We start from the raw sequence: 10,198 nt of genomic DNA on the forward strand, positions 1-10,198 counted from the left end.
CATGAGAACTAGTGAGTAGGTGACCATTCACACACACACAGGCGCGCACACACACACACACACACACACACACACACACACACATATATATATATATATATATATATATATATATATATATAAGTGAGCCCCACAGTCAGGGGTCCCACCGTCTCGGTGGATCGGGGTCTCACCTAATCCGCTACCTGGTCCCTGCATTCGCTCAAAAATTCGAATTGAATTTTTAGTGCATACTACTTTTTTTTGGATTTTTTTTTTTTCGTTTGGACTAAAATACCCTTACAAACCTGTAAAACCTTGCAAGCAGAGGATTTATGCTTTTTCGTTCTCATCATCTCATCGCCTATCCAGATAATGGAGTTCCCACATTCAAATCTTAGGGTATTTTGTTCATTTATGCTCTTCCATGCAATCCTTCTCTCCTCCATCAACGCCTGCTCACCCTCGGTATTTTCAATGAAAAATGAGACCGATCGATTGGCATTGCTCGCATTCAAAGATGGTATTTCGGAAGATCCTATTGGTGTGTTGAGCTCATGGAACAATTCTCTCCATTTCTGCCAATGGGTGGGAGTCTCCTGCAGTCGCCGCCAGCATCAAAGGGTCACGAGCTTGAACCTCACGGACCACAGCTTGGTGGGCTACTTATCACCTCACATTGGAAATCTCTCTTTCCTGGGAAGAATCGATCTCTCCACCAACAAATTCAAAGGTGAAATCCCACAAGAAATCGGCCGCTTGTTCCGGCTTCAGATTCTCAACCTGACTGAAAATTCGTTCCAAGGAGAAATTCCATTCAGTCTGAGCCACTGCTCAGAACTCCTAATCATTAGCATTGCATGGAATCAGCTAGTCGGAGAACTTCCCCCCGAGCTTGGCTCTTTGTCAAAGCTCAATTTTCTTTCTGCCATGTTCAATGATCTCAGTGGAAGCATCCCACCTTCGTTGGGGAACCTTTCCTCTCTCACCACCCATTTTCTACGAGGTAACAGTTTCAATGGGCAAATTCCAAACCAGCTTGGTCAATTGGCAACCATGACCCGTCTCCAAATGGATGAAAATCAGTTATTAGGTACGATTCCACCATCGATTTATAATCTCACATCCATACAAGTGATTAGCGTTGCAGTTAATCGGCTACATGGAAGAATTCCCCCCAACCTAGGCCTTGCTTTTCCACACCTACAATGGATTACTGCAGGAGCAAACCAATTCACGGGAACGTTGCCAATTTCATTGTCCAATGCTTCAAGTCTTGAATTTGTTGATTTTAGCTCCAACAGTTTTAGTGGACATGTGCCTTTGAATCTAGGAAGTCTTTCGCGTCTCTACCATTTCAATATCGAGAGAAATCAGCTTGGAAGCAGGGAAGGTGATGACCTGAGCTTCCTCACTTCACTGACCAACTGCACCAATTTAAAAGTCATATCTGCTTCTGTTAATAATCTCTATGGTGAGTTGCCCGGTTCCATTGCTAATCCGACACAGCTAAACTTACTGGTTTTGGGAAGAAACAAGATATTTGGAATCGTTCCCAAGGGAATTGAGAATCTCATCAGCTTGTATGGTCTGGGTCTGCAAGTGAACTCCTTGAAGGGTACTCTTCCAGATTCTATTGGGAAGCTTAACAAGTTGCAAGCCTTGAATCTGTATGGAAATAAATTTTCGGGCCAAATCCCACCTTCAATCAGCAACATCACTCAATTGACCAATCTCTACTTGGATGTAAATGATTTCCATGGAAGCACACCAACGAATTTTGGAAATTTGGGATTTATGGAACAATTGTTCATTTCTGAAAATAAACTCAATGGTACCATACTCAAACAAGTCGGCGCAGCTCAAATCAACCTGTCTCATAACTCATTCACTGGGTCTCTCCTGCTGGAAGTTGACAACTTAGAAAATATCCGCTTGATGGACATCTCAGAGAACAATCTATCGGGGTGAAATTCCAGATACGTTAGGAAAGTGCCAAATCCTGAAGTTGCTCTACATGAATGGAAACTTGTTTCAAGGAACCATTCCAGAGTCTCTAAGGAATTTAAAAGGTATCCAAAGGCTAGATCTTTCACGCGATAACTTGTCTGGGCAGATTCCAAAGTTTTTTGAACAATTTCTTTTCTTACAGTATTTGAATTTATCATTCAATAATTTCGACGGTGAAGTGCCCAAAGGAGGAATCTTTAGAAACGCCAGCGCTATTTCAGTCGTTGGAAACAACAAACTTTTTGGAGGTATACCAGAACTACAATTGCCTTAAGCAAGCTTCTAAGAAACGAGGAAAGCCTCTTTCTTCCAGAGTAAAAGTCACAGTTATTACTGTGATTTCATCTTCAATTCTCGTCCTGTATCATTGGAGCACTTTATTGGAAAAGAAATTCTCCGAAGAAAGCTTCTTCTCCATCTTCCACAGAGAATCAGTGGTTACAAGTTTCTTTTTCTGATCTCCTTCGAGGGACAGATGGGTTTTCTTCAGCTAATTTAATTGGTGTGGGAAGTTTTGGTTCTGTATATAAAGGAATTCTAGAATGCTTTGAAACACTTGTTGCAGTGAAGGTACTCAACCTCCTGCAACAAGGAGCTTTGAAGAGTTTTGTAACCGAATGCGAAGCATTAAGAAACATCCGACATCGAAATCTTGTCAAGATTTTAACAGTTTGCTCGAGCATTGATTTTAATGGAAATGATTTCAAAGCTCTGGTGTTTGAGTACATGCCTAATGGTAGTCTGGAGAAGTGGTTGCATCAAATGTTGGTGAACAACCTCAATTGTGGAATTTGAATCTTACTCAAAGACTAAATATAGCCATTGATGTGGCTTTAGCATCTTCATCATCATTTGAAAACACCAATCGTTCATCGCGACCTAAAACCAGGCAATGTTCTTCTTGATGATGATATGGTTGCCCATGTGGGTGACTTTGGTTTAGCAAGGTTCCTCTCCGAAGCTGCAGAAAGTTTCTCTCAAAATCAAGCTAGTACATTTGGGATTAAGGTATCGATTGGGTATATTCCTCGAGGTAAGTTTTTAGTCCTTTTTTTTTTCTTTTTTTTTTTTTTCATTTTTAATCATTTATCTTGCAAATGATTGGTAGTTTCCATTTGTTAAACTAGAAGAAGAATCAAAGCATTCAAAACAAACCACAAGACAAGATATACGTGAAAAAACCCCAAACAAGGGTAAAAAACCACGGCTGCAAACTTCCTCTATGAAGAAAATGAGATTACAAGCAATGTACTAACCTTTTCCCATGGATGTATAGAGAAAAACCCATTGCCCACACTTTAGAATAACTCCCAATATTCACCGTAACCCTAGAATAGCCCTAGGGACCCATATTTATAGTTTAGGTAACTTTCCTTTTGCATCTCTACGAAAACTGACTCAAAAATCCGCAGTCCGTGCAAAATCCGAAAACGAATCTGCGTAACCTTGACTGGTCGAGCAGGCTACTCGACCGGTTGAGCGGACCCTCGACTGGTCGAGGCCTTGCTCGACCAATCGAATACCTTGGACCAAAAATCAATTTTGCTCGCAGGACTTTGAGTCGAGCTAGTCCTCGACTGATCGAGTGGGCTACTCGACCGGTCGAGCAAGGCACTCGACCAGTCGTGTAACCCTGTCCAGATGTGACTCCACATCTCAACAATCTCCACTTGGAGACACATCATCATAAACTTTCATCTTCTACATCCGGAGTGCACCACCTCCCCGTCTCCAAGCTTGAAGACCAATAAAAGCTGAACAGAACTTCAGCTTCTCTTGTATAATTGCCTTGGTCAGCATATCCGCAGGATTTTCACTTCTATGAATCTTCTTCAGATCAATCAATCCATCTTCTAGTAACGAACGTATGAAGTGATATCTGATGTCCATATGTTTGGTCCTTGAATGAAAGGCTAAATTCTTATCCAAGTGTATTGCACTCTGATTGTCACTGTATAGCTTGCAATCTGCTTGCTTCTTACCTAACTCTTCCATGAAACCTTACATCTACACCATCTCCTTGCACGCTTTTGTAGCTGCAACATATTTTTCTTCCGTTGTACTGATAGATACTATCTTCTGTAACTGAGAAACCCAACTGACTGCAGCACTACCCAGAGTAAAAACATAACCTGTAGTGTTTCTTCTGTTGTCGATGTCTCCTGCCAAATCTGAATCTACATAGTCTTGTAGCTTGATTTTCGATCCACCATAGCACAACCCTATATCCACAGTACCTTCCAGGTATCTGAGGATCCACTTCACAGTCTCCCAATGTTCATTCTCGGGGTTGTTCATGAACCTGTTAATAACTCCCACTGCTTGAGCAATGTCTGGTCTCGTGCTCACCATAGCATATATGAGACTCCCAATAGCTGATGCGTATGGGACTTTAGCCATGTAGTCTCGTTCCTTCTGCGTCTTTACACCTTGCTCCTTAGAAAGGTCGAAGTGGTTGGCTAATAGAGTGCTAACTGGCTTAGCACCTCACATATTGAATCGATCAAGTACCTTGACTATGTATTCTACCTGTGATAAAACCAGTTTCTTGTTTTCCCTGTCACGCTTTAACCTCATGCATAAGATTTGTTTTGCAGCTCCTAAATCCTTAATGACAAATTCTCTAGACAGTTGTCTTTTGAGATCTGAGATGTCCTTCATACTTGATCCGACCACAAGCATATCATCAACGTACAAAAGAAGGATGATGCACGACGTAGCAAACTTCTTCAAATAGCAACAGTGGTCTGCATGACATCTCCTAAAACTGTTTCCTGACATGAAACTGTCAAACTTCTTGTACCACTGCCTCGGAGCCTGCTTTAGGCCATATAGACTCTTCTTCAGTCTACACACCTTATTATCCTTTCCTGGTGCCACGTATCCCGTCGGCTGATGCATATATATATCTTCTTCAAGGTCCCTATGAAGAAAGGCTGTCTTAACATCTAGCTGCTTAAGATATAAGTCCTCTATAGCCACTATACTCAAAACAATGCGAATTGTAGACATTTTCACTACCAGTGAAAATATTTCGGTGAAATCGATACTTGCCTTTTATTGAAACCCTTTTACGACCAATCTAGCCTTGTACCGCTTTGAACCATCTTGCTCCTCCTTTAGTCTGTAAACCCACTTGTTATGAAGAGCTTTCTTATCCTTAGGTAGAGTGACTAGCTCCCATGTACGATTAGACTTAAGAGAGTCCATCTCATCATCCATGGCCTGCTCTCACTTAACCCGTGTATCTGACTGTAATGCCTCTTCAAAATACTCTGGTTCACCATTATCTGTCAGCAGTAGATAATGTAAGGAGGGTGAGTATCGGACCGTGGGTCTCCTATCTTGAGTAGACCTCCTCACAACCTATGTTTGCGGCTCTGCCTCATAATGCTTCTGTGCATGATCATCCTGTGGCACTGTAACACCTGTGTCCAGTAAGTCTTCTAACTCTACGAATTCTTTCTCATCGGCCTTATTTTGCTGCACACTGTCCTTATGCATCACTTTTTCATTAAAGACTACATCTTTTCTTTTGATGATTTTTCTGTTCTCTGTATCCTAAAAACGGTAGCTAAAATCATGTTGCCTGTATCCTATAAACGTACACTTCATGAACTTCACATCCAGCTTGTTTTAGTGCTCTGCATCAATGTGAACATATGAAGTGCAACCGAACACTTTAAGATGTGCAAAGTTCACTTCTTTCTCAGTCCACGTTTCTTCTGGTAGCCCACCATCCAATGGTGCTGAGGGACTTCTATTGATGAGATATGCGGCAGTATTCACAGCATCTGCCCAAAATGTCTTAGGCAACCCTTTATGTAACCTCATGCTCCTGGCGCGCTCAAGGATAGTCCTGTTAATGCACTCAACCACACCGTTCTGTTGTGGTGTCCCTAGAATCTTTTTCTGATATTTGATTCCATTTGCTGCACAATACTCCTCAAACCTCTTATTACAGTACTCTCCCCATTATTTGATCTAATACATTTTACTGTTTTACCTTTTTCATTTTTTACCAATACTTTCCACTTCTTAAATACATCAAATACATCATATTTATGCTTTAAGAAATAAATCTACAGTTTTCTACTAGCATCATCAATAAAAGAAACAAAATAACGTGAACCACCAAGAGATAATACCTGTGCTGGTCCCAACACATCAGTGTGTACAAGCTCCAACCGATGCGTCTTTGGAGTGCGTCCTGTCTTCTTGAAGCTTACATTCTTCTGTTTGCCATACACGTAGTCCTCGCAGAATTTCAAGTCAATAGACTTCAGCCCTGATAGCTTCCCTTTTGACAATAGCACTTTCATCCCTTTCTCACTCATATGTCCCAACCTCTGATGCTATAATTGTCCATTCACTCCAGTTGATGTGATTGCGAGTGAACTATACGATCCTAAAGTCATGTATAAGGTACCTTCCTTATTTCCTCGAGATATCATTAAGGCACCTTTTGTGATCTTCTAGGAATCATTGGTGAAGGTCGTCACATATCCGGTATCGGCCAACTGTCCCACTGAGATCAAGTTCCGTTTCAAACTCGGTACATACCTGACATCCTTTAATTTCAAAGTCGTTTCGTCATTCTGATTTATATGGATATCTCCCTTTCCAACAATATTGCATGGCTTATCATCACCCAGGTAGACTCTTCCGAAGTCACCTGACACTTAATCACGTAGAACTTCCTTACACGAAGTGGCATAAAACGATGCACCTGAGTCTATGACCCAAGACTCATTCATTACATCAAGAGACAAGATCAACGCCTCTGTGTCACTCTCCTCAGATAGATTCACTGAATCCTTCTCGCCTTGAGAGTTTCCTTCTTATTTCTTAAGCGCCCTGTAGTCACGTTTCATGTGCCCCTTCTTCCCGCAATGCCAACACCCGTCTTTGTCTTCCGGTCCCTTAAACTTCTTCGTTAACTTAGAATGTTCATGTTTATTGTCTCCTTTGTTCAGCGATCTTCCTCTTCCTTCAACGTTTAGAGTATTCCCTGAATCCCCCGAAATTTCTGATATCTTTCTTATGGATTCTTCGTTAAGAATTAGATCGGCTACATCGTCGAACTTTAGCTTTGTCAACCTTGAAGAATTGCTCATGGCAATCACCAAACCATCCCAACTGTCTGGCAAACTGGATAAGATCAATAACGCCCTGACCCTGTCCTAAAAAACAATGCCAACGGATTCCAACTGGCTCGTGACTGTATTGAACTCGTTTAAATGTTCAGCCACGCTCCCACCATCTGACATCTTCATGTTGAATAACCGTTTCATGAGATGAACCTTGTTGGACGCTGAGGGTTTTTCATACAGCGTAGCTAGGGCTTCCATTAATTCTTTTGTGTTTTGCACCTTAGATATATTGAAGGCGACGCTCTTAGACAAAGAGAGTCGGATCGTTCCTAAAGTCTTCCGATCCAATAAAAACTATTCATCATCTGTCATCTTTTCTGGTTTCTTCTCTTTTCCTCCTAGAGGAATATAGAGGTCCTTCTGATACAGATAATCCTCCATCTGCATCTTCCAGAAGGCAATGTTTGAACCATCAAACTTTTCAATTCTAGTATTTCTTTCTTCCGTCATCGCTCCTAATAGAACTAAACCAATAGATCTGATACCAGTTGTTGCACAACACGCTAACAACGCAGTGAATTGAGATCCAATCTCCGGTCTCACCCACAAACGATAAACAGAAAGAAATATAAACTAGAAGAAGAATTAAAGCATTCAAAACAAACCACAAGACAAGATATACGTGGAAAACTCTCAAACAAGGGTAAAAAACCACTGGTGCAAACTTCCTCTATGAAGAAAACGAGATTATTAGCAATGTACTAACCTTTTCCCTTAGATGTATAGAGAAAAATCCTTTGCCCATACTTTTGAATAACCCCATTCATTCACCTTAATCCTAGAATAGCCCTAGGGACCCATATTTATAGTTTAGGCAACTTCTCTTTCGCACTTCTGCGAAAACCGACTCAAAAATCCACAGTCCGTGCAAAATCCGAAAATGAATCTGCGTAACCTTGACTAGTCAAGCGGACCCTCGGCTGGTCGAGCATTGTCCTTGACCAGTCGAACACCTCGGACCAAAAATCAATTTTGCTTGCTGAACTTTGAGTCGAGCTAATCCTCGGCTGGTCGAGTGGGCTACTCGACCGGTCGAGCAGGGCACTCCACCAGTTAAGCAGGGCACTCGACCAGTCAAGTAGCCTTGATGTGACTCCACATCTCAACACTCCAGGTAAGATTTTTAGTCCATTTTTTAAATTTCTAATCATTTATCTTGCAAATGATTGGTAGTTTGCATTTGTTAATATTGTGGTGAAGCTTCTTAAGAATGATATGCATGAAAATAATCTAATCAATGGATATTTCTACATACATTAGTGCACTCACCATATATAGGACTAAAAACAATAATAATAGAATTAAACTCTTAATAGGGAAGAAAGCCAAAAAGATGGAAGAATCTGACAAATGTGATTTAGTTTAGTGATGATGAGCTATGGTCAATTACAATTGAAAGGATGGATTTTTCTCTTGGGACCAAGTGGTCCCACTCATGATCAACAAAACAGAAGGAATACCTTTTGATTGTACATGACCCATGCACTTTTGTGAATGGCCATGATTATCCGATCAAGATGATTTGATGGGCATCAACCACTTAAGGTAGGCCGTCTTATTAAATGTTGGCTACATTGGGCCCCACATGGATTCGCACTGTAATAAGGTAGAGAGAATTGTTACTTAGATTATTTCTCTAGCATGATACCCTATACCCGAAAAAAAAAAAAAAAGAAAAAAAAAGAAGAAGAAGAAAGACACCGGATTCTTGTTCAATTTATAGGATATTTTTTAGGAGTATTTGTTAAGATCGATTACGCACTCATAGTGCAGAGATTAAAAATATATGTTAAGCCAAATTTCTCGTTTTCAGAAATTCTAAATTTTGGGAAAGGCATAAATGTTAATTAATTAAATGAAATATTCCCTTTCTCCCTCTTAATCTCTAACCACTATTTTATTTTTATTTTTATTTTTTAAAAAATAGCTGCCTAACATTCAAATATGTGACATTTCTATATTCTAGAGTATGGGATGGGTGGTAAGGCGTCCAAATTGTTGGAACGTCTAAACCAAATGGATGGTTCAGATGCTGATCTTTTCATGGCATTTGAAAAACCACACGTTATGGAATTTTCACATTTTGCACGTGCTGTGGCTGGTGGATTTCCAAACGTTTGAAACTGATGGATTAAAAGTAGTAGAATGAGGGCATATTAGGTATTTCACATTGTAGCATGTGACTATATAAAGAGGTGTGATGCTGCATGTTATTGGCAAGCAAATCAAGCTAGAAAGCTTTTTCAATATTCGGAGTTTTTTTTTTTTTTTTTTTTTCTTCCCTTCTTGTGTAGCTATTTGAATTATCTCCCAAGGCTTTGTAAAGCCAACAAATTGGTATTAGAGTGAGACGATCCCGTGGGACTAGGTATAGTTTGAAAGTTCAGATCGTGTGATCAAGGTGTTGCCACTGCTATGTCAAGAAAAAGGCGTTGTTGATCCATGGTGTAAAGAAGTGATGGCGTCCTCGATCCAGCAGCAGATTCCAAAGTTATCTAAGGATAACTATGAAAACTGGTGCATCCAGATGAAGGCTTTGTTCGGATCTCAGGATCTATGGGAAATCGTCAATGATGGGTATGTAGAACCCACAACAGAGCAAGACGCCTCCTATTCTGTTGAACAAAAGACGGTTCTCAAAGATGAAAGGAAAAAGGACAAGAAAGCTTTATTTTTTATATATCAAAGGTTGGATGACTCCACCTTTGAATGAATCGCCGAAGCTATGACATGCAAGCAAGCATGTGACAGTCTTAGCACCATATTCAAGGGTGTTGATCGTGTCGGGAGGATTCGACTCCAAACCCTTAGAGCCGAGTTCGAAGCTGCACATATGAAGGAAGGTGAGTCCATTTCAGACTATTTTTCAAAATTGCTTGTTATAGTTAACAATTTAAAAAGAAATGGCGAAAAGTTTGAAGATATTTGGGTAGTAGAAAAAATACTCCGATCTCTCACAACCAAATTTAAGCATGTGGTTGTGGCCCTTGAAGAATCTAAGGACTTGGAAAACTTGTCCGTCGAAGAATTGATGTGATCGTTGCAAGTGCATGAGC

The 10,198-nt window shown here is 40.5% G+C and overlaps 2 protein-coding genes across 2 annotated transcripts; both read left to right on the forward strand.

Moving 5' to 3' along the window:
* The first annotated feature begins 456 nt into the window (after positions 1–456).
* Positions 457–1,950, forward strand: LOC131234640 (LRR receptor-like serine/threonine-protein kinase EFR). The gene has a single exon (XM_058231565.1). It carries the CDS (start codon positions 457–459, stop codon positions 1,948–1,950), a length of 1,494 nt encoding a protein of 497 aa, XP_058087548.1.
* Positions 1,951–1,996: 46 nt separating this feature from the next.
* On the forward strand, positions 1,997–9,263 carry LOC131234641 (probable LRR receptor-like serine/threonine-protein kinase At3g47570). Its single transcript, XM_058231566.1, has 4 exons — positions 1,997–2,237; positions 2,363–2,757; positions 2,827–3,022; positions 9,109–9,263. Exons 1-4 carry the CDS (start codon positions 1,997–1,999, stop codon positions 9,261–9,263), a joined length of 987 nt encoding a protein of 328 aa, XP_058087549.1.
* Positions 9,264–10,198: the final 935 nt, after the last annotated feature.

Source organism: Magnolia sinica, chromosome 19, assembly GCF_029962835.1.
Source record: "Magnolia sinica isolate HGM2019 chromosome 19, MsV1, whole genome shotgun sequence".
Classification (NCBI taxonomy): Eukaryota; Viridiplantae; Streptophyta; class Magnoliopsida; order Magnoliales; family Magnoliaceae; genus Magnolia; species Magnolia sinica.